This window comes from Pinus tabuliformis, chromosome 3_2 (assembly GCF_031772625.1).
Source record: "Pinus tabuliformis cultivar Carrire ecotype Pingquan chromosome 3_2, CPIR1, whole genome shotgun sequence".
Lineage (NCBI taxonomy): Eukaryota > Viridiplantae > Streptophyta > Pinopsida > Pinales > Pinaceae > Pinus > Pinus tabuliformis.
In genome coordinates, this window is record NC_142302.1 from 1,261,352,509 (window position 1) to 1,261,378,225 (window position 25,717).

Here is a 25,717-nt window from a genome sequence, read left to right on the forward strand (position 1 = left end):
TTGTTGTTGTTGAGTTGGCTACTAAATCATCACTTGGAATTTCCATTGTTTGAATTGAAACATCTGAATATGATTTTAACTTTTATTGGTTTCTCATCTTCTTGAGTTGTGATATTGACTTGATCGATATCTGTTCCCTTTCTTCCACTTGCACTGAAGACTTTGATACTTCTTTCGTGATAAGTTCTTCTAATTTTTTTCAATGATTCCTTATCATCTTTAAGTTTCTTAATTGGAGTGGGTAGACTTTGATTATGGTTTCTTTGACATAAGAGTTCCTAATTTTCTAAGTCAACTTTATTTTGGTCTTCAAGCCTTTTCTCTTTTAAACACTTGATTTGTTCTAATATATTTTTTTTAAGGTCCTTTAAGCGTAAAATTTCCTCTTCTTTCTCTGATAAACTTTTGTTGAGTTTCTTGTCGGAACTTTCCTTTTCTTGTTCTAACTGGTGTTTCTTAGCTTTACATTTTCTGACTTGTGTAAGTAGTTTCTGATTATGCTCCTTCAAACATGAATTTTCCTTGTTTTTGTTGGATATGATTTCTTCAAGCTCTTTCTGCGTATTTGATATTTTTTTTCTGGACTTTGTTGAAGCATTAGTTTCGAAATATTCTTAAGATTTTTTGATGGAGGCATTATTAGTTTTGATTTCATTGTCCCGTCTTGGAATGTGACCATCTTCTTCTTGTAAGGGAACATCAAGATTTTTTTGTTTTTTAACATGAACGTACCTAATTCCTTGAACCAAGGTCAATTGAGAATTGTATCAACCTCTTTGTCAAACATAGTTACGACACAGAATTGAGATGTGTACTCATAATGATCAACTCTCACTTGTAAATCATTAATTTCATATTCGTTTTTGTCAAAAATACCTTTTTGTTCACCTATATTTGGCTCTAGAACTAATAGTTGATTTGCCAAATTAATATTGATGTAATTAATATCCTCGATTAATAACGATACTAATATCTTTCCCTTAAATACACCCTTTTAATGTAAATAATCTAAAATCTAGAAATTGAAATACTTTTATGAGAGAATATCCCTTCTTTTATTATTTTTGAATTAAACTCCATTATTTTGTCGTGTTAAAAAAAATAACCCTTTTATTCTTATTATTATTTTATAAATCTCCAAAACTTTACCTTCCTTCATCCTTTATAATTATCCTTTTATTTATATTTTTGACTTCAAATTTTCCTCACCTTTCTTTTTTTAATCCTTTATAATTATCCTTTTATGTTTTTGACAACAAATTTTCCTTCACCTTTCTTATTTCAACTTTTTTTTCTTAATACCACTATATAGGTTTACTTTATTCTATAATAAAGCATTTTTTTAATAATATCATAATAAAACTTTTTATTTTTTATAATAGTACCGACTTATGCACAAAAATGTAATAATCCCGTAAGTGTAATAATTTTTTATTCCTTACTTATATCTTTAAAGTAATTTCAACCCCTTTTAACCCTTTAATAATTGTGGTCTTTTTTTCTTTTTCCATTTAAGTGGTGAGCCTCATAGATGGATAGGACACAACGATTCAATTTTTTTACTTCTACCGTGCAGATGGTTTGAAATGCTACAGACTTTAGTTAAGCCGACAATGATTTTCCTTACACAACACCAAATACAATTCTTGTTGTGTGAAAATATGAATGTTGATTGACTGTGTTACTAGCGTCACAACAATGGAAGCTACAACTAGAAAACACTACGGCAAGGGAATGCAAGCGTATGTGGTCTGCGAAAGTCAGCGAGAGGTGGGTTGTGGTGCTCTGTTGGAACGACGACGGTTGTGAATTGGGAACAAAAGGATTGGTAGCAGAAGCCAGGGGTAGAAAGGCTGTGAAGTCGTTGGTGCTGGTTGAGCTATCTGGTAACTGGACTGACGATGGTTGTGTATTTTTCAAGCGGCTGGTGACTTTTGATGGATTGTTTGACTATGCTCTGCAATGGAGGAATTGGTCAACAACCATCAAGACCGGGCGGTTGAAGGTAAGTTGACCCAACTTTGTTTTTGTTTTTTTTCGTTTTTTAATATACATGTGCTCCTTTGGTTTTTATTTTTATATGTTTCTTTTGTTTTATTATTATTATTATTATTTATTAGTTTGAATATATATATATATAAAAGTTGAAATTCTATTTATTCATAAAAAAATGTATATCAGTGATAACAAAAACGAGTGGTCTCACCTCAATCAGGTTTGTTGACCACTGTTTGTTGCATATGAAAAGAAAACAAAAAGGATATTAAGGACATCGTCCATAACCGAGAAGGCCAGAGACACTAGAAGACAAGTAATACAAAGAGAACACTTGTAGTCATGCTAGACATTCGACGTGATGGAAGCCGGGTTGTCTAAGGTTGTCCCAAGAGGAGGTGGAGGATGGAAGGAGCATTGGACATGCCCTTCAAAGTGAGCCATCCAGGACTCCAACTTCTCCACCTTCTTCGATAGCAAGTTCTTTCCACACCAGACCACCAACACTCGTTCTTGAACTTGGCACTAGAAGTAGTGCATTATATCCAAGGTGGCTACTAGTTCAACATGTTCGTCTCTTTGAATCCATTCAGTCATTTCCAACTGCTCCAATAGGGATTGTATCAGCTTCTGATAGTTCTCTAGAAAACAATGCTGAATTTCCCTCGCACTAGGTGTCGAACGCCCTGTAGACCCATGCCTTCCCATGCCACCACGCCGCACACCACTGCTCCATTATAGTTGTTGCGACCGCCCCCTACGTCATGTCACCGAGTCGCCACCTCCACTACCACCTCGCACACCATCCACCCTCCGTCGGGAGCACCCCGCTGTCTTACCAACCCGACGAGCCCTTAACACCTCCACTCTGGGGTCCAAAGATTATATTTGTGTTTCTGGGTCCCCGAGTATAGTAGAGGCAAGCTTTGTTGGGAGCGAGGACTGCCCTCGCCACGGACATGGGCACATATTGGCTAGACCAGCAACGACATTATTGATACCGGAGTGAAGAACGCAGGAACCACTGACAACCTTCCAAACACACCCGACCCCGGACCACTAGGCTCGCCTCGACTAAAGTTGAAACTGCCAGCCACCCAGCCAGGGCTAAAAGCTAGCACTTCCCTCCTCGAAGCAGCGACACACACCTACCAGACTTTTGCCACCCCACCAATCTTGCCACCCTAGGCTCCGGCACATAAACTCACTGTAATTTTGAAAATTTAGAAGAAGAAGGGTCGAGCAATACCCGACCCTTCCTGCAGCACTCCAAGGAGCGCCTCCCCAACCGCACCAGCAACCACGACAACCTTCAAGGACCCGTCTCCCTTCGCCCCACAACACACAGAAAATCATACACTGAGAAGTAGAGCCACCCAATTATAGACCCAATAGCCTACGAAGCATTGCCACGCATAGCGCCGCCACCACCCCCAAAAGCACCGCCAACTATACCGCCTCCACCAACCTCCAAGAAGGCAATAACCCACAACTTCCAATTTTCAAATGAATTAGAAATACAAACTAGTCAGAAACCTCGGAAAGTCGCACTGTGCATGTGCAGAAAAACACGGGATACCACCCCTGGAACAAGAAGGATACTAACTTGCAGAGCCAAGAGTTTGGGAAGAAACTCTGGGGTTTCCACCATGCCCAGAAAAATGAACGACGCTTCCTTCGCCGACGAGCATAATACCAATAGGGAATGTAAAACCATATTGAAACTCTAGCGCAAATGAATCCACCATAACCCATCATGTGTCTTAGATCATTGTCTCTCGCGCTAGTCGAGGTGTTGAGGTATTTCACATGAATGCCATAACTCTCCCTTGTACGCCATTTGATTTGAGAGCGTGGGGAGGTTGAACCTCCACCCTTATGCCAATTGTTTACAAACATGAGCCACGTGGTGCTTCGTGCACTGGGTTCCTCACCCCATCGAGGTTTTTTTCATATAATTTTTATTTAAATATATATTTTTTTCATTTTTTTTTATATAACTCTCTCTCTCTCTCTCTCTCTCTCTCTATATATATATATATATATGTTTTTTTGACCTATATTTTTTAAAATTTTATTTATTTATTTATTTTCTCTCTCTTTTTTTTTTTTTTTAAATAAATGCATATTTTTAAAAATGTGTGTGTGTGTTTTTTTGTCATTTTTTTAATGGCCAAGGACCTAATTGAAAAATGGAGAATCTCCAGATACTTATGTAGTGAAACGCTTCAACGACAATAAGGTTGATGATTTTTACGACCAAAAACTTGGATTAGAAAATGTGGCTTTTTGCAGCGGTTGAACGGTGAGAGGGTTGAACAACTCTGATACCAATGTAATGAACATAATTCCTATACTTAGAGAAATTCACTGATACCAATGTAATGAACATAATTCATATACTTAGAGAAATGCTCTGATACCAATGTAACGAACAAAGTTTGTATACTCAAAGGAGTGCTCTAATACCAATGTAATGAACAAAGTTCGTATACTCTGAGGAATGCTCTGATACCAATGTAACGAACAAAATTCATATACTCATAAGTTAAATGCTCTAGAAGACTAGGAATATGAAAATCCCCATTGAAGAAACAAGAATATATATTAAAATGTATGAATGAGAATATGATGTTACAAATGAGAGTGAGGGCCTGCTTATATACCCTAGACAAATGTTCCTTTATGAACGGTCATGTCCTTAGGGACATACCTCTTCATTAACTAATTACTGATTAATTATTACTTATGATGTAGTATTATTATTTATATCTATATTTTATTCATAAAATTACCAAGGGTTTTCGAGCTCTAGGTTTGTGAGAACCCATTGTCTTGCCCATGGCATTCATACATAATATAACTTATTTAAATGGGTAATGACTACAGGGAAATTGGTTTTGGTGATCTGTGGGACTCCCTGTCTTTAGGCACCACCTCTTCTTTAGGTGCTTCGTGATCATAACAAAAAAAAGAAAAATAGAAAAAACATTGTAATTTCCATGACGATTTTCCATAAATTATCTTTAGCATAAATTCTCATTGTGAAAATTTATGTTCTAAGGAAAATAAATTAACTCTATTCACCATGAATGAAAATATTTAATATTAAAAATGTAATCTAAAAAAAATAATATTAATAAAAATGTTAAAATAAAAATTATTCCATTTATTAAAAGTGTTAATAAAATATACATGTAACATATTTGTCCATACAATGTAGGCATTAGGCCTTTTCTTTAAATAAAAGCTCAAATAAAACTTTGTATGGGATGAAAAGTGAAATGCATAGATGAAAACATATGATTTTGTTGAAGTATTATTTCAAAACCTTTTCTACTCAGTGTAATTAATTGAAAAAGAAAGAATTTATTTTACCATATTTTTTATAATCTAAAGAATAAAGACTATCACAATCATATTAGTAAATGTGGTCGATATACATTATGGATGTCAAATCGTTTTCTCATAACCATATCTCTTCTCAAGCTAGTATATGATACAATACTTAACATTACATCCCACATCCGAGTGTTGTAAATTACAATATTTAATATAATACTTTGTGATGAAGCTCACCTCCATCCTGTGTGAGCCAACATAAGCAAATTTCATCTACTTTGGTTTTAGAACACTAATATACTATCTTAAGTAGATTTAATATTTTTGCACCTTTCTTCCATTATCTTTCCACATCTACCGCAGATTCAAGCATAACTGTAGGAATCAAGTGGGATCCAGGTGGAAGGGTTGATAGCAGCTATGTCTATGGCAAAAACAAGGCAAACCTTTATATATCAAATTCATGCATGTTAATTAAGGTGTTGTGTTCTTGGTTGAAACATCATATAAATTGGATTAACGTCTAGAGACATCTTTAAGATTTGATACATTTCTAGTAAACTTATTACATCTGAATTTCTATCAAATCATTCATATCAAGTAAAATAAATAACTCCAATATAGAATGTACTGAAACCCTAGTTCTAAACCCTGGATGGCTCCCAAACTGTATAAACTTCGAACCAAACAAAGTTGATGCCAACAAGTTGTCATAAGAAAATATGAAATGCTACATGTGTAGATCTAAGGGTAAGTGCATTGAAACCCACATTGCATATGTGGCTACATGCTATCGCCTACCCTGAGATCCTCCTAGGGAAACCATGAATATAAAGTCCCGAACAATATATCAAAATTTTATCTAAATTTTTATTAAGCAATAGTAAGGAAAACACAATCTAGACAACGTATATCACTTCGATCTAAGCTAGATGTGGATTTGCATAACCTACAAAACCTAAAGAATAAATAATTTATCATATCTAATGCATATATAGTTCTTAGCCTAAAACCCTAAAAATAAATAATTTATCATATCTAATATATCTAATTATTAATAATTATTAATGTTTTTAGAAATAAAAACCCCTAATAATAAATATAAAAGATGAAAGAAAATAAAAGATTTATCAAACCTAATATTTTTAGGTAACATGTAGATAGCTATCAATCTGAATCGAACAAATGAGAAATCTTTTATGACCTTACATAGATTCAAGTAGCTTTAAGGAAGATTTTCACCACTGTAGGCGAAATTCCCGTTGTGCTTTCGCTTGAGAATGAATCGATTTGTTAAAAAAAAAAATGAATAATGGCCCAAATTTATCCACAAACATGTGCATTTCACTAGATAATTCAACTTAGAGATAATTTTTTGAAATAGGTTATCAAGTGTATATTTCCTTTTTGTGACAAAACTGCATTGCAACGGAGATACATGATTGTATTGCATTGCAGCGCATGTACATGAAGAATGGAAGCAATGAAAGACAATGGAAGCGACAGAAGACAATGGTGTGACTCGGCTTAACATGTGGCCAAAGAAATACTATTCAAATTTAATTTGTTATATTTTGAAATGAAACTGAAAAACAGTTGAAAGACTTTTGATGTCATCCTTTAGATGGTGTCTAAGACGAAGAATATTCCCTTTGATATGAAATCTTGTCCATTCATTTAATAAAAATTCAAAATTTTCCAACCCCAATTCCAATATAGACCATGCTTATCAACATAATTAACAATATTGAGATTAAATAAGATACCAAATATTCACTTTTTTCTTTTATCAATATTTATATTAAAATCAAAATATTTTAATTAATATATATATATATATATATAAATTAGATAATATAATTTAAATTTTCTTTTATTAATGTTTATATTAAAATCCTTTCTTTTATTTAAACAACAACAATACTTATAAGTAAAATTGTGATTTTATTATTATTTAAAATATATTTTTTCAACAATAAATTTTTGTGAAGTATACAACTTAAATATATGTGATTCTATAATATCTTTACCAATTTAAGACCATATAAAAAAAATTAAAAATAATACTATAAAAAGGTACACCAAAACATTCTACTGGATAAAACAGAATATCTATATATCTTCATCATTTTAACTAAAATTTGCCATAAGATTCGGGAAATTGTAGGAATTCTTGTCAGTGACACGAGAGACTTATTTTATTAAGCCAGTCACTTCGAGGAATTATCATTTCCCATTCGTTTCGCTGAAAACTTCATGGGGAAGAAAGTAAAAGTGGTTATCAAATTATCCACTAAAATATGGAATGACTTGACCAGTATCAACATCTGTCAACATATTTATGATGATGTTGTATACTTTCATCAAATCCTATCATGGTTACCACCTCTAAACTTTAATGCGTAGAAGATTCCATTAATGAGTCTTGGGAAAATATTCCATCCCTTTACCGTCAACTATACTTTTGTGCCAGAGACGCTACACACAGTTAAAACCAACATCAACCCCAACAGAGTTCTCGTCGTGTGTCTGGTGCGATTTCTGTTGAGTTTTCAGCGTTTGTCATCAGTTTATATACATTGCCGTGGCGGAAGAGCAGTGCCTAACTGAAATTTTGCGTTTGCATTGCCAGGTTTTTGAAATCCCTCCCTCTCTGTACACATAACAATTACACTGTTATAGCTGGTAATTTCTTGAAGTGATTCATGGATGATATAATTGTGTGGTGCCGTATTTTATTTTTTTGAATGTGCTTTGCTTTAATTCAATAGATGAGCGTCGCTCTTTCACTGTCTCTGTGTGTCTGGTATTTTTGAGGATGTGCTTTGCTTTAATTCAATAGATGAGCGTCGCTCTTTCCCTGTCTCCGTTTGTCTGGTATTTTTGAGGTGCTAAAGGAATTTGTTATCCTCTGCAATTACTCCCTTGGATGAGTGTCTTTGTGAAGGTTAGCTTATCTGGTGCTGTTATCAGTCTGCTGCTTTTAGTGTAATATTAGTTCCTGGTTTTTTTCAGTATCTTTCTAGTTGGCCATGAATGCAATCTTTTGTTTCAAAATTTCAAAATTGTAAATAGGACAATGACAGAATGCTGAATCAATTAATATGTTGTTGAATTCTGAATGTGTTTAGAATAGAAGTGGTATTTAATTAGTAGTATATTGATAGGGCCATGAAATTTTTTAGGGCTATGTTGATAGAATGAAGGAAAATTTTAAGGTTGAATTTAAACTTTTAATCAGAAGAGTTGTGTCTAAATCAAATTTGGAAGAATTATGTCTAAACCAAATCTAAAAGATCTAAAAGAGTACTTGTATAATTGTATTATATAATGCTGTGCTTGGTTTTTAACAAATATATTATAATTACAGAGTTAATTCATCCAAATTTTTCAATAGTTTTCTCTTTTCCAATTATCTGTGTAACAAAAAGAGAGTCTTTGTAAGACAACACTTTACAAAACTTCCCTAACAAAACAAAAAATTTACAACACATAAAACTATTAGGGATTTTTTTTAATAAACTTTATTTTTCAATAGAGAATTATAGCAAACCTGATTTAATAATTAATAGTCACTTATATTCAATTTACACCTTTCCTCAACATACTTGTTTTTCTGGGTTGAAGCCTCTTAGTACATGTATATATGCTTTGGATGGGATATTTTTGCAATTTTCCAGATTATTTTCTGGATGTTTTTCATAGATTTCTCTTTTGGAAGAGAACCTTTGACCAGATGATGCAGGATTAGGAGAGAATCTCTCATGACCGCAAGTGTGATAGCTTGCTGTTCTTTGACTAACAAAAACCCCCTGTAGAGACAATATAGCTCTGTTTGATTATTTGTTATATGACCTAGTTAATTGAATTTGTTAAACATATATTTTTATAATTTTATTAAAAGATTTATTTTTAGCTTTTGGGATAAATGATTGAAATTCTCTCCAAGTTCAATTTTTGCCCGAATAAATTTTGATATAATAACTTTAAATTGTGTTTTATAATAAAACCCGTGTCTTCAAAAAATTGATTTCATTAATTGTGTTTTATAATAAAACCCGTGTCTTCAAAAAATTGATTTCATGTGTTATCGTCTGCGATCATAATAGGTAGTAGTCAAGGTATTTTGCTTCCAGTGATACAGAATGCTCAGTCGAATCACTGAACTGTGTTCTTAGCGTTTGAAGGTGGTTTTACTTTATGCATAAATGTATATTTTCCCATATTTGTATAGGATCGTTTCTGCCTTGTTATATAATATAGGAGTACCTTTATGGCTGTCCTAGTTAAGAGTTTTCTTTTGCAATTTATCCGAACCATTCTCATTTACTGTTCTCTGCAGATTATCTCTCTGCTTGGTTGGTGGATATCTTTTTCCAAGTGGGATAAAGGAGGAGGAAATTCTGAGTCCACCTGACGTCTTTTGGCCACGGCATTTCAGTCTGCATAATGGAAACAGAGAATAGCCCTGTTTCACCAACAAATAGGGAAGGAATGTCCACTGTGCCTGAGATTTTCGTTTCTGATGATACCATATGGGTGGCAAATGAAGAGGATGATTCAACATCCTTACCGCATGATTATGTTAACATGACGCATTTGGCAGTTGAAAACCTTTCAGAAGCGATTCCAGATGGGACGCTGGATTCCCCATCAGCAACAGCCATCATAAGTGAACAATCACCAAGCGCATTGTTGAATTCTGAAGGCCTTCAACTTGATTTACTGAACCACACTGGTACTGATCAAGTCTCAACTAAGAATCCGGAGGTCTCCCTCTTTCAAGTGATGAAGATTGTATCTGACAAGCAGGAATTGAGCTTTGTAGACAAGGTCCAGATACCAGAAGAACAGATTTTCCGTCTCTGCAATAGAATTGTACCCAATGCTGCAGAAAACCAACATCCTGGTATTAAAATCAATTTTAACTCCTTGAATACGCTATCCTTCCCCACAATTGGGCTTTACGGGGACAAGCGAACGATGGGTCGAATATTGAAAGAATTGGGTGTCGTAGATCATTCCATTCATATGCAAATGGAGGAAGACAAGTTTGAAGCAGGTTTGTATGTTGGTTTTTTGAAGCAATTCATAATTGTTTTCTATTGGCATCAAGGAACCCATCTCAAAGATGCATCAAGGAAACAGGTTTCTTGCAATTTCATACGGTATGTAGTGGATCTGTGTGATGATATATTTGTGTGCGTTGAAGAGCATAACTTTCTTGACGCTCTAGCTGCGTCTGTCGTCACCACGCATCATAGAATGAGACGAACTCAGAGGCTCAAGATAAGTCATGTTCAAAATTCTGAAAATGATGTCACAGTTTCTTCTGGGTTCAACGTAAACATAGAAAGGTACATCAGTAAGGCTCCTCCTGAAGGTCTCGCAATGCCCAAACATACAATTTTCTTTGCCGAAGGATATCACAGGTGTGCTTTTCTCACTGCTAATTATAAACAGTCAAGAAAGTATTTTAGCACTCAATTAAAAAAAGTTAATGTCAGTTCCCTTCGTTCTGAGTTGGAGCAAATGTCCAAAGACTATGATGTTGATTTCACCAGACTCAGCCATGATGACTTTGTTTCTCTTTTAAAGCATTCTGCATTGCCAGAGTTTCAGAGTTATAATGACTTGAAGAATTCTATACAAGGTCGCCGCATGGAAAGTAAGAAGTGCAACATCCAGTCAAAGCTTAGTGAATTAGAACAGCAAATCTTGCAGAATTTTCTCCAGGTTCTACCTGACTACTGCAGTTTTATTCGATATATGCCTGACTCAGCATCTGAAGAGATGAAGCATATTGGAGATGAGGAGATTCCTACTGAAATAAGTAAGTTCCAGCAATTGGAGCATCAGTTGGCTACTATTTGTGGTGGCAAATCGCGTAAGCAGAAACTGCTTTTTTCTGGCGCGGAGATTAAATTTCAACCCTCCATTGGGGCGGAATCAGGGTTTATCATTGAAAGATCTGAAAAATCTGCCCACCTGATTTTGTTTGAAGAAGAAATTATATTAAGGGGCATAGGTGAAAGTGACAATACAAACCAGAAGGCGAGGCTTTTCCCCATTTCAACAGATAGATCTGTCAGGAAACGCCCTGTGCTATCAGGTGAGCAGCTTTTTCTTCAATTTGCAAGCAACGGAAAGATGTTACCAGGGATTGTAAAGGTCGTCCAAGTTTCGGACAATGCACTTCATGATTGGATAAAACCTTTAGTTCCTAAAAGATTGCTAAACGTATCACAGAATATTGTTTTCCTGGGTTTCCTTATGAGCAGTGACATTTTTGAGCAAACGAAGAACTTTCGTCAGGCTATTATTGACAAACTTTTGATCACAGAGAGAAGTTTGATTGAAAAACAACTTCTGTTGGCTTTCCTTATGAGCGATGACACTTTAGACCAAGTAAATAATTTTGATATTTCTGACATGAAGAATTTTCTTACTTCTGGTAGCCTTGATATTATTTTGAAGGAATTAGATTCTGTGAAAGCAGGCCTTTCACCAGATTTGCAAGATTCATATCTGCAATGGCAAACAGTGTTTTCTAATTTTAACCTTGACGAGACCTTGAGCAGTGCTGTTTTTTCCATTAACACATGGAAAGACGTTTGTTCATCCATCTACAAAGATGGAAAAGAAGAATTCAGCCAAAATGTCCTATCAATGATTAGGAAGGATATGCTACTCCTGCTTAAGAAAAATATTGTATCCGAAAGAGAGGCAGCAGAAAAGCTTCAGGAGCAGCAGTTCAAAGAGGATCTGAAAAATTTTGTTACTCAAACAAAGGAAAATCTATCCCAAAGAAGAGTGCTTGGAAGACGTGCTTACATTGAAAGCTTCTCTGTTAGAAAGTTGTGTCTGGGGTTGGGAAATTCGGAAGCAAGCTTGCGAATTTCAAGTGAAGAAGAAGAAAAGCCCAGTATACAATGGATGATTGTAGAGATGGCACCAAAGAAAAAAGATTTAGATGAGTTAAATTCAAATTACATGCATCACATTATTCCATCTTTCTCAAACCCATTTGAATTATTGTGCTGTGATCCTGAGATACAGGATATCAAAAAGGTTTCATTTCTGAGATCTGGTGAGTTGCTGGTTTTTATCCATGACAAAGAACTTAATAGGCTGAACCTGTACATGTTCCCAAAGCTAGGACCATTTCTGCATGGGAGCAATCCTATTCAAACATTTAAACGGGGTTTTGATTTGATATCTTTTGATGAATGTAGCCGATTCCTGGCATTATATGAAGCTCAAGTATCCAAGGTTTTAATATACAAGTTTGATGAATCATTCCGGAGAATAGACTGGACAGGTGTTGAAATTTCGTTGGATTGGTTTTCTGGGAGTACATGTATAAGATGGATGCAGTGTATTCCTGGGAAAGCAGAATTGCTTCTAGTTGATGACACAAACAGGGTTAGGGTGGTAGAACTTCATCATCAGCCTTTGATGAAACCTAAGCATATTAGTCTTTCTTCAAGTTTTCTAAATGCATGCATTTCTGGGGATGGTTCCTTCTTCTTTGTTCTTCAGACGCGTACAATGTGTTCAGATCACAAAGAGGAGTGCATCTCATCTTCTTCTCAAGAAACTGCTCAAGAAAGCAAGGTTTCACCCGAATTTGAGCTCCAAGTTTACATGTTAGGTGATGCCATGTCCTTTCTGAAGAATATTTCCTTGGATATAAATGTTGAAAATGTTGGTGATTTCCAGGTGAAGCTTGTATATTTTGGTTGTCAGATTCACCTTGTGTACTCCAGTGTTGTTCCTGGCTCTATTTCTTCTAATATATTGAATCTAGTTTCGGCCACAGAAATTTTGGAGTTTCAAGAATTAGCAAAACAAAAGTCAAATTCAGAAAGAGATTGCAAGAATGACATGGACCAGGACTCCCAGAAGAGTTGTGCTACCTTAGACTACATATATCACATTTTTGATAAGTTTGCAGTTAGTCCTGCACTCTTTAGAGGAAGTATCAGGGATATTAACTTCCATGTTTTGCTAAAGTCAAGTGATACTCTTGGAAAAGACCTTGAGCAGAGAAAATGTGAAGAATATTTGAAGATTCTTATCGGGCGGTTAGAGAAAGAAAAAGGGAAGGATTTTTCAAATCTGAGGATTCAGTTCCAAGTTCAACCGTTCGAAAGTTGGGACTCGAACAGTATAGATGTCTCATTCCCTCTCTATCTAAAAAAGCCTTTGGGAAACTGGGTCCGTCAACTTATATGTCTTGTACCCATCCAAATTACTCGTGCTGAAAACAATGGATTACAGCCCTTGCTTGATGGGCTTCAAATACCACCACACCTCACTTATGCAGATAGCATATCCCTAGCAACTTTGTTGCGCTTTGGTTTGTATGATGCTGTCTTGAGTCAGTGGGATGGTAAAATCAAGGTAATCTCATCAATGGGCAAACAAAGTAGTGGTAAGTCATACTTACTAAACCATCTATCTGGTTCCCTCCTTGATGTAGCAGGGGGGAGATGCACTGATGGAGTCTGGATCACAGTTCGGATGGATTCAAAGTGCCTTTATGTATTGATGGACTTTGAGGGATTAGGGAGTTTTGAGAGAACAGAGCAAGAAGATATGTTACTGTCAGTCCTAAATGCCGCGTTGAGTAATTTGACAATATTCAATAAGAAGGTTTGTTTTGAGGACTGTTTTATTAGTTTGGTTTTCCTGTTTTGATTTCCTCATATTTCAATCTGCTCGCCTTAACTTTTATATTAATGTAGCTGCTCAAAGATTTATTAACACTTGTGAGACATGTTTTCTTAATCAGGATTTTCATCTTGACAAAGAGACAGAAGCTATCTTTCAGCGTTTCCAAAGTGGGGTCAACTTGGTGAAGAATGATGAAAAGTTGTTCCAGGGATTATTCTACATAGCGATCAAGGATGTTGATGTCTCTGATGTGGAGGATTTAAAAGATGAATTTCGGGTAAAACTTCTACAAATTTGTAAAAGATCTCGTGAAAACTTTCTGACGAAGATGTATGGAGGAATGGTTGAACTTGCTGCAATGCCTCCTTTCACTCGACAAGAATATCATCAAGAAAGCCTATCTGATATTGCTTTGACTGTAGAAGAAGAGTTGGGACATAGTTATGAGAGTGGCCGTGCCTTCTTAAGGGATTTGAAGCTTGTTATTTCCCAGATAGCAGCAAAGGATTGGACACCTGTAGATTTGAAACGGGTTGCTATGAAGGTGGATATCCTTCGCAGGAACTTGATTTCTGCTGTTAAGGCAGGATGCCTTTCTATGCCAGGTGCCAACAAAATGCTTATGAATTTTGACTCAGAGGAAGAGGTAAGTGATGCTCCAATTGTAATTGGGGATCTCTTTATTGATTTGCAGGACACTGGCTTGGAGCTTGCAGCTATGGATGAATCTACATCAAATGACAAAATTTTGTACCATCTCAGATCGAAACTAGAAGGTGTCTTGGAAAGGAGAGGCAAAAGTGGTGATTTTTGGCACTCTAAATTTCTTGACTTCTTAGTGGCATTGGCTGATAGACGGCGTCATCGTGTTGAAAAGTGGCTTCACTGCAACACTGCAGAATTTTCTGGGAATGCTGATGTACAAAAGTTGCAACTGGAGGCAATTTTAGCTCTTGCAGAACTGAAACAAGGACTCTCTCTATGTGGTTGTAAATGTTCTGTATGTTTTTGGCGATGTGTTCTAGAGAAGGGCCATTCCTCTGATCACTCTTGTATGGGTAACCATTGTTGCGATGAGAAGTGCACATATTGCTCTCTTGAATCACACCACGGAAATGACGTGGAGGAATGCCGAAATTTGGCGGGTCATGATGGGAGTCATGACTGCAAAAAGAAAAATCATACATGTATGCAGCTCTGTTCTTTATTTGATAAATCATCTAATTGTAGCAAATTTTGTTGCTTGAAGGTTGGCCATGAAGGTTTTCATAAGTGTAATTCACCTCAACACATGTGTAAGATGAATTGTTCTCTTCCAAGCTGCAAAAATCCTTGTGTGATAGAAATCGAGCGCGGGGATCATCAAAAACATGCTTGTCATGAGAGATATTGTCCTAAAAAATGCATCATGGAGGGGTGTCCTAGAAACTGTGGTCACAAAGATCACTTCCATGAATTGACAAGTGAAGAACATCTCTGTGGTAACGAGCATGCTTGTCGTAAGAAATGTGAAGCGGATGGCATTTGTGAGATTTTCACTGAACTTGTGCGACAGACACGCTCATTTCAGGGCAGAAGAGGTTCCTTTGATTATGAACATGTGTCTGAACAAAATGGTCTGCGGAAGGATTGTTGCATTGCCATTCCACCTTTTCAAAGATACCATGATGGTGAGCATCTCCACACACTAAATCCAGATGCAGTGCATTATTGTAAGGTGAGATGTCAAGCTTGTGGATATTTTTGTCAAAGACCCATAAATCATTCTGGTTTACATCATACGGTGCATGGGAACATGAGGAATGTCTTTTTTGCTTCAGAACATGAAGAATTTGATATTCAGGGTAGGAAATATACTTGGGGGGAATCTGGTGTGGCAGAGATGTGTAACATGCATTGTAAAGCTCAAGGTCGGGGCCACATTCATTTGATTCACTGTCCTATGCATGATAATTGCACAAGTCGTATCTATGATGGCTCTCGGCATGAAACAAGAAAATATGGCCCTGATGAAGATGTGCCAAAAGACGAACTTACCCATGAGACTTACTGGAAGCAAATGCGGTTTGAAGATCCTTGTACCGATGACGAACAAACAGAGTTTGCTCTATGCAATCATCTTTGCAGGTCTGAGGAGCATAATGAAATTGCTGGCAGTTCCTCCAGGTCTTACTGCACAGAGAAATTATGGCATGCTCCAGTGAAAAGAACTGCCTCGATGGAATCCTCTGCTGGCCACATAACTGCGGATGGTCATGTTTTTGTCTGTAACCATTCAAAGAACATACCGCATCATGTGGTTTTTGTTATTGACAAGTCTCGTTCAATGTCCAGTCGTGACATAAAACCAACCATGGCCAAATTTACGCGTCGACACAATTGTAGGCTGGGTTGTGTGTATGAGGCTATTGTTCGATTCATTGCTACTCGGCGAAGAACTACTCATGATGATTCTCTATCTGTGGTTCTGTTTGACAAGACAGCAATTCTTGCTCTAGAAATGCAGGAGATGAAGGAAGATATAGTGGACAGACTTGTTCAATATGTTACAAAAAGTGGAACCAGTTATTCTTCTGGTTTGAAATTGGCAGAGGAGGTAATTTATCGGGGATCCAATGATCCTATTGTGCATAAGAAGAAGCCAACAGTTATTTTTTTGAGTGATGGTGGAAACAATGATGGGAAAGATCCTCTTCATTTTGTCAATAGACTGATGAAAGTAGAACCAAGGGCGATATTACATACAATCATGTTTGGAACGGATAATACAGTTGCCATTTTAAAGAAAATGGCAGGAATTGGGAACGGGTCCTTCCAGCATAGTCTTGATGAAGTGCAGTTGGCACGAAGCTTTGAGAATTTAGCCACTAGTCTCAAGCCCAACGTTGCGGCTTTAATCTGATGATGTTTCTTCCCAATTTTAAGGTCACTGTTTATACGCTTAAGGTACACTATAATCTTCTGCCTTTCTAAAATCAATTTTTTAAAAGTAAAATTTGCCTTTGTGAGTTCAATTTTATCCTTTGCTAGGCTGTGGTCCGGTAAAGCAATTTAGATTTCTATTCCAGATGTCATGGTCTTCACAATCTTGTTAAATTAGTTAATCAAACTCTGTACTTCTCTTAGATGTAGGGCGATTCGGAGTCTTGTTAATTATCTGAGGGTTGCAGTGTGATGAGTAGAAACCAGACATTAGGTTTTCTATTTTGAATAAGCACAGAAGGAAATAGTGGTTTGTATTTATATTTATTAGATGCAGATGATATGAGCATGCCTTTTCTTAAAAGAGCGGAATTCTTGCTGAGAGTTATCTCACTCTCTTGTTATAATGAGTTTTGGAATATCCTGGAGATGATCTCTGCTGCTAAGTTTAAAATATAAAAAAAACCATCTCCATTCTACTGCACAATCTCTGATTTTGCTCGACCAGTTTTGCAGGTTCTCAGGAATGCTGTTGACATTTAGATCATCTAGACTTTTATCCACTCAACTTTTGAATCATCTTTTAATGTACAGAGAGAAGGAAGGTGCACTCTACAGCCCAGGTGAATGATATGTGCCATGTCCATTTGTCTGTATGAAATGCTTATTAACTTTAGCATCATCTGTTAATTTACAGAGAGGAGGAAGGTGAACTATGCAACCCAGGTGAAGGAGATGTGTCATGTCCATCTGTCTGTTAAAATGCTTATAAACTGAGAGAACTGTTCCATTTCATTTTTCTCCCTGTCGGTGCTTATTAGATGTTGGGTTAACTAACGTAGATCCATGCTCTACTTATACGTTGGGAATAACCACATATCAAGTAGTGCAAGTATTGGCCCATATATCAATCTAATTCACTATATCTTGAGCAAATTGCAGATTTACAACTAGTGCCATTATCCTGGGATTGAGCAGGAAACCAAAAACTTGAAGAATACCACACACAACATACTAGAGCTGTGGGTCTATCATTCGAATTGATTGAATTGCTTGGATACATGATTAAATAGTCATATTTGGCACAAAGACACCACTTTTTTCTTGAATGACAAGCCCTGTAACCATTTGATGCACTGATGCATGCCCCCTTTCTTTGGCCAGTCCTTCCCGGCCGGCCTCATCGGCAGACTCATCAGTTGAGAGAATCCATTCATCAATCACCTTGCCTCCCCAGGATCCTATCATCAGTAGTATGCCCGGTGGGCCGCTTCACCTAACTATGTGTTGGAAGATCAAAAAGTCTTCTACAGATTTTTCTAGAAATATCATGGATAATTCTGTAGAAAGATGCCTAGAAGCCAATGCTATTACTAATTATGGAATCTGTAATATTCTCTTTTCTTGATATGGTCAAAGTGGACAGAATCTTCCCAGGGTATTTACTGTGGTGTTTGCCCATATCGGCCCATGGTATTTACTTTTGTTTTTCTAGGAAAACAATAAAATAAGGCTTCTAGAGAGTCCATCCAACCTTTAAAAGGGGATAAGAGCTAAGCATTGGGGGCATTCGGAGTCTATCTATCTATTTTGTTTTATTTGAGAACTTGGCAGAGGCCAGTTCTAGTTTTGATCCCAGGGACGAAAAACCTGTGGGTTTAATTGTCTGGTGATCCACAACTGTGCTTCAGTGTTTAGATTTGTCATTATTAAGCAGTCGTGCATGCCATTTGCAGGAGTTCCAATCTTATTGTATGGGCATGTGTTATTTTCAGCTAATAATATAAATAAAAGGCTGCATTTCTTTTAGATCCCTTGTGTTCTATGCTTGGCTTGTCAATGTTTCATTTAAAACACTAAAATATTCTAGATGTGTTGATTATTTAGCGATTTAGGATCTTACAGAGTCTACTAGAAACTACCAGCTAACTGTGAGTAATTATCACATTCCAACACATCACATAATATAGAAACTACCAGCTAACTGTGAGTAATTATCACATTCCAACACATCACATAATATACTGTTGCAATAGTGTCTACTAGGAGGATGATGAATTCATGATTTGATAGGTGGGAGTAAATTTGTTTAGGAACTATCGCAAATTCTATCGTAAATCTTTTATTTTTTTCAATTCTATATTTTTGCTATATTGTATACTGAAAACTTGTATCTCGAACGCTGATCATCCAGACATATCTGCTGGTACAGCTTTAAAGAGCAGGCATAGATTAGACCTTTATATTTGAGTTGATATAACTTATAAAGAGCTGTGGGGTATGTTCCCTGCCAATATGCTAGTTAAGAGATTCCCAGAAGTTAATGTGTGAAACTGATATATTAGAACTAGTGCCATTTTCTGTTTGGGAATAGCATGGACTTGTGAGTATCTGTATGATATAGCCGAGAATGCAATGTGCAAATATGAACATTACTGTGTAGTTTGTAAGATTAACCTGAGAGGTTACTTGTATATTGCCTAGGTTGCCTATGTTTACAAGTAAATAGTCAGCGTGTCATGATGTGAATACCCTTAAGATCATGCACGATGTGGATTGAATGCAATTGCGGAAATGGTGACTTTAATTTAGCCCAACTTTTTCGACATTCTACTTTTTGAATGCCAAGATCAAGCTACTTCTTACTTCTTGTATTTGCCATAAATCCTTTTTCGTAAAAATCTAAAATATTTGAAGTTTTTAATAAACAAACAGCTCATATGTGAGAGGACTGTTCTCAGTATATATTTTATTTTCCAGGAAATGTTCAGAGAGTTGGGAGAGCTTTGTGACACCATTAGGTGGTCAGTTGTCTTCGCAACCCAGTTTTGCTACAGCACAGTGTATTGGACTGACAGATATTTCCTGGTTATGTTCAGATGGGTGGTCAAAGTTTCGAAGGAAATGTTTGCCAAAAATACTACTTAAAAATCATATTGAGTGTTGATCTATATGAAAAACTGTAAAAGAGAAGAGGGGGAGCGAATTCTCCGTAACCCTGTCTTGGCTTATGAAGGAATTTTGCTAAACATCTATTTGTGGGTAGCAATATTATGTAACTTGCTTTTGGCATTGATACCTAAAGAAATGCTATAACACACAGCTCAGGTGAGCTGCTTGAGTACATAGACAATTTAAAGTATCTTGGTTTTTTTAGTACCAATATGTTTTTGATTTAAAAATTGCAAGCAACATTATTATTTAATCTTGCAATTGTGACTTTATTTGGATTTAATGGTCATATGGGAGAGATTTAATTGTTTAACTATCTTTTTCCTTCTATGGGGTTCATCTGCTTCTTCCACAGAGGCAGTCTACTCTCTCCATGTGTGCTCAACAAGCATATGCTGTATATATTGCCTCAATATAATATTAAAACTTTTTTTTTTGAAAATTGGGAGAGATTAAATCAATATATCAACAAGCTATGCTTAAACATTAATATTGGTTGTGTACAGAGAGCTACGATCTCAAAAACTCTCACGACAAGAATATACTTTCACAAGTACAATTTCAACAGATATTGATAGTTTTGAGAACTCTCACAAGTACAATTTCAGTAGATATTGATAGTTCAAGTACAATTTCAGTAGATATTGATAGTTTAACTGTACAATTTCAGTAGATATTGATAGTTTAACTGCCCTGGCATAATAATTTTTTCCTTCCATTCGCGAAATGGCAACCATGTGATTGCCAAATGAATTGTTCAATGTAATTTTTGTTCGTTCAAATAGTCTTCTGACACAAAATTATAGCCATTGGTAAAGCATTTGATATTTTGTAGATATTATAGTATGTATTGATATATAATTATAACCATTTTGATTTCGAATCTGAAATTTTGTGGGTAAATTAAATTTGGAGAGGATACTTTATTGAGCTGAGAAGCTTATTCTACAACTCAATATGATGTGTAATCTTGTCCATCATCAAAATTCAAATCTCAAATTTTACTCATGTCAACCAAAATAATTTTTTTAATAATTTTAAGTTTGATATTAGAAACTTAGACGTGGAAGTAGCCTCAATTCCATTTTCAAAGGACGAACACTGAACATCATCGATATCCTTGAGTCATTTTCTCTAAGTTGTTTCCATGTAACCATTGATTAAATTTGTACACCATTCAAATTTATGCAATGTAGTGTTTATTAATATTGGTATTTAAAGTAGATGTTATAAGATGTTGGTGTATATTAATGATACTAGTGTTTGGTTCTTAAAATCCAATTACTTCTTAAAATCCAATTAGAATCTAATTGGAAATTAAGACTAATGTAGTTTTAAGTTATTAAGGCTCACATAATGTGAGTGTTTTTTATATTTTTCTTAATATTGAATCTATTTATGTTGTTTTAAATGTAGTTTTAAGTTATTAAGGCTTACATAATGTGAGTGTTTCTTATATTTTTTTTAATATTGAATCTATTTATGTTGTTTTAAATAATTTTTTATCAGTGTAATTTAAATGATAAAATTAAATATGAATATAAAAATTATGTAAATACAATTTAAATGAAACTTTATGTGAATATCAAAATTATGTTATTAAATTTAAAAAAAAAAATGGTCTATAGTTAGAATGTCTAAAATGCTAATATGAAATTATTCCTTTCCAATTAGGAAAATCAAATCAAGACTTGGCTTTTATGTCAAAAGAAACATTAAAATAATATTGCCATTGTTAATAAGTAATTCTCAAATAAAATTTTAGGTGTTATAAATTAAAAATTGATTCAAAATTACAGAAAATAATGTTTAATCTTATTATATACAGGTTACAAACAAGAAGCAAGCGCCTTGAGTGATCTTATATTTTGTTAGATTATGTTTGCACTTGTAGATTATATTGGTATGGAGTTGTAATTGTATTTTGCTTTCTATTTTTCTATTTCCAGGAAAGGGAGGCCATCTAGGGTGGATAACAATTTTGAACTTAGAAAATGGGGATAATAATTTCAAAGTTAGAAAATGGGGTGTGAAAGATAATTTTAAATTTTGGAATAGTTTTAATTAAAAGTTATAAAGGACAATTTCAAAATTGGGGAAGTTTGTAGAAATTTTATTCTTATCTCAATAATAAATATTATATTTAATTAATTTAAATTTATTTTTATTTTTAATTTATTTATAAAAGTTAAGTAATTTATATATTAAGGAATTTGATTTCATTTATATTTGATAGATTTAATTTTAAAAATATTATTAGTTTAATATTTTTAAATATTGTTATGTATAATTTTTTTAAGTTAATTTACCAATCTTTTTACAAGAAGTGTTTTGATATTATTTATACATATGTAATTATTTATTTTTTAATATAATACTGAACAATATTCTTGCTATAAAGAACATCTCATTACTATTGATGTAATTAAATTTAAGATATAAATAATGTATTAAATTTTATTAATAATAATAATTAAAATGAGGAAAATATATGATAATATAACCTATAGGGATAGAGAGATTGAGAAATTTTGGGTACAAAAGTTATGATAAAAATTATGAAGGGTAATTTTATTCCTAAAGGAATTGAGCTAGTTGAACCCACATAACTATTTATACAAATATGTCAATTTCATGTGATAAAAAGATTGACCTTCCATAATGGTTTGAGGTGGTTGTTGGAATTTTTGGTTGTATAATTAATGTTATATAATGCTAAAGAGTGTGCATGTAGATGATTGAAGATAAGCATGCCTGCTTTGGAGTAAGATGAGTAAGATGTTGATGGTCTTGATTGTGTGAAATGGTATAGAGATTTGGGATGTTGTCCCTCAATATGGTTATTAATGACCACTGACACTAGGGACATTGTGTATTGAATGCCACAATGGGTGGTGGCCACATTATAGTTTTGGTGCACAAAGATTGGCATGCACAATTTGGGGATATTAAGGTGCTTTACATTATATAACCATCTTTGTCTACCTTTTGATTAATCGATTACTTTCTTCTTTTGTGTTCATATGTAATATATCTAGATCAAAGGATTCTAAGTAAAACAATCTTCTTACTCGTCTTTTCTGAAACGTTATGTAGGAAGTCATCCTCACTCAACCCACAAAGAAGGATTCAACAATGATAATAGCTATATTATAAGATGTTTAATAAACTTTGTACTAGAAGTCATCCTCCTTCAACCTATCATGAAGGATACAAATTGTTGAAATTAAGAGATGTTATATATGTGCTTGAGCCTTTAAAGGTATATTAGCATGTTGGTGGTCACATTAAGTTGCATTTTATTGTCATGTTAAGATGTCCTTGGGTGCAAACCTTAGGGGTTCACATATAAGAATTACATAATAGAAGAAACAAAAGCATAATTAATATAAAAAATAAAAAGGTTCACACATTTTTCTACAACTAATCTTATTCACAAATTACAATGATCGATGAATTAGGACTTTTATCATACGGACAAACCAAACCTTATACCTATAGCCATTGAAATTACAATCTTTAGTTAAAGATTTCCTAGATCCCTTGCTCGATTTCTTTTTGAATCAAAGGATTACATCTTCTATATTGATATCTCTATGTGATTCTTTTCACGGTCATTGACCCTGATGCAGGAGCATCTGGTCGACAGGGCACAGACCGAGAAGTGGCAGAACAGGTTTCCGAAGAAGATTGGGAAAGTGATTAATTCTACAGAAGGACAGCAAGACTGTCCTAGTTTTTTCATTATTATCATTTTTGCTCTTTAAGGATTAGACTACAGCATTTAGTGATTAGCTTAAATGACTTGTTAACTTGTTCCTGTTACAATTGTAATAACCGGTCCTAACTATAAATGTTAAGGGCTTGTAGTATAGATTTTGAATTAAGATTATTAGACTAATTAGGCAAAAGACCATAAATTACTGTAGGCATCAAACTATTGCGAGACAGCAAGCACAGGTAAACCAAAAATAGCCAAACCATGTAACTGGAGTAACTGCCAGGTAACTGTAATCTGGAACTAACTAACAGTTACCTAACCACTGAGTTATGGTATAAGAAGAGAGGGAAAATACATGTAAAAGGTTCTGGAGTACGATATTGAAATAAGAGAGAAACAACAGAATATTATTTTTCCTTCATATATATTATTCAGTGCATCCTAACCAATTTACAGATTGTGATTCTATGTCCTCAAAACATATTTTGCATCTACAGAAATTCTTGTCAATGCATCTATTCTGAATGTGAACCGTGACAGCATTCCACACAGCATCCACGCACAAAACATTCTATTTCCAATTACTGTTTATATCCATCCATTGCAAAGTAACTTTGTAACCAAATTTCATTAAGTCGAGAGGCCAATGCATGCATACATACAGTTCTGTTCATTATAATAATTTGCAGGTCAAACAGTGACAGGGTAACTCCAAATACAAACGTCCCATAACCAGCCGAAGCGAAGTCAAGCGAAGAACAAAAGGAGTCGAGCAGTCGAGCCAGAAAGAGCCACGGCCTCAAACCACAGGTAAGCAACCACGCCGAAACCCAAAAAAGGAATTATTACATTTGCTGTGTAAACAAAAGTTTTATCCAGACATAACATTGCCAACGGCCGAGGGAGCGAGAGCTCACAAGGCTAACCAAGCACGACTGTGGAAAGAACTATAGACGAAGAGCAAAGGACTGAAACAGTTATCTACAAATACCACAGAAACCCTCTGAAGATTACAGAGTGGGTCGAGCCCCTTAAATACTTGACTCATTAACAGAATACAGACACCCATGGCAAACAAATCTCGTGCAGACCAAAAGACACAGAGAAAGGTGAAATAGAAACAGAGCTACCCGAAAAGATAAGCGGTCGAATCCCCTGCAAGGCCACGGAGCCGGTTACCTGCAACCACCGTGACAAACAGTGTTAGGTCACGGACATAAACAAGCTTATGCAAAGGTGAATAAGCCACGAGAGCCGAATAGACAGAACAGAAGAAAGAAATAGGACCTTACCAGTTGTAACCAGGTCCATAAACCGCTGAGTGCTCAGTGACAACCTAACCACAGAGGAGCTGTGAAGGGTTAGGCGAGCGTTCAAGTTGGAAACATAAATATATAGCATGCAACAATTTCTTACCTGAATCGACGGAGTTGGACGATGGTTTGGAGCCAGAGACGAAGCTGCAACTGTAAGTTCCCCACCGAGACGGAGCCGAAGTGTTGAACAGAACCCATAAGCAGAACCGAACACCATAACAGAGCCACAGAGGGCGGAGTGTTGCAGAGAGTGACAGAATTCATAGGCAGAAACAAACACCAGAACAGAGCCACAGAGGGCGGAGTGTTGCAGAGAAAACCAAGCTCATGCACAGAGCCGAACACCAGCATAACCACAGAGCCCAACAAACAGTGAAAATGACCGAATGACCGCGAACAATCCGAAGTAAAGGCAAGTGAGATTAGGGTTTTGTCAAATCCCAAGGCGGACAGGTGGAGCGTGGAGAGGCGGAGAGGTACATGCGGGTTGATTAAATATCAACTAACCATTAATTACACAATCACAAAATATCCCATTGCAATACAATCACACAAGGTCCACGTAAGGAGCGGAGGAGAAGGCCACGTGGGCTGGGTCCCCATCAATTGGTATCAGAGCCAGGTTTCTTTAGTAAGAGAAGATGGCAGAAGGACAAGTGCCAAGACGAGGACGTGGAAGAGGTGCACGAAGAGGAGCAGATGAAGGATTACGAGAACAAATTAGAGTTCTTACAGCTCGCTTGGAAGCAGTAGAAGTGTCACACGGAAACTGTCAGGGGTGCGGACACGA

The 25,717-nt window shown here is 35.6% G+C and overlaps 1 protein-coding gene and 2 long non-coding RNA genes across 3 annotated transcripts; 2 read left to right on the top strand and 1 right to left on the bottom strand.

Annotated features, from left to right (window-relative positions):
* The first annotated feature begins 7,736 nt into the window (after positions 1-7,736).
* Positions 7,737-16,918, top strand: LOC149185317 (uncharacterized). The gene is made up of 3 exons (XM_089415622.1): positions 7,737-7,969; positions 9,680-13,995; positions 14,135-16,918. The coding sequence occupies exons 2-3, from the start codon at positions 9,787-9,789 to the stop codon at positions 16,916-16,918; spliced, it is 6,993 nt and encodes a 2,330-aa protein (XP_089271748.1). The 5' UTR covers positions 7,737-7,969; positions 9,680-9,786.
* On the top strand, positions 16,407-20,240 carry LOC149185318 (uncharacterized). Its single transcript, XR_016257830.1, has 3 exons — positions 16,407-16,962; positions 17,447-17,561; positions 19,699-20,240. It is a non-coding gene; the product is annotated as an uncharacterized LOC149185318 (long non-coding RNA).
* A 4,022-nt stretch (positions 20,241-24,262) lies between these two features.
* Positions 24,263-25,037, bottom strand: LOC149185319 (uncharacterized). Its single transcript, XR_016257831.1, has 2 exons — positions 24,904-25,037; positions 24,263-24,790 (listed from the first exon to the last, which is right to left on the bottom strand). It is a non-coding gene; the product is annotated as an uncharacterized LOC149185319 (long non-coding RNA).
* Positions 25,038-25,717: the final 680 nt, after the last annotated feature.

What these genes read in the sequence shown, in the direction of transcription:
- LOC149185317 (XM_089415622.1), top strand. Translation starts at nt 9,787, where the DNA reads ATGGAAACAGAGAATAGCCCTGTTTCACCAACAAATAGGGAAGGAATG. An exon ending in TGACAATATTCAATAAGAAG is followed by an intron (nt 13,996 to 14,134) that starts GTTTGTTTTGAG and finishes TTTCTTAATCAG; the next exon opens with GATTTTCATCTTGACAAAGA.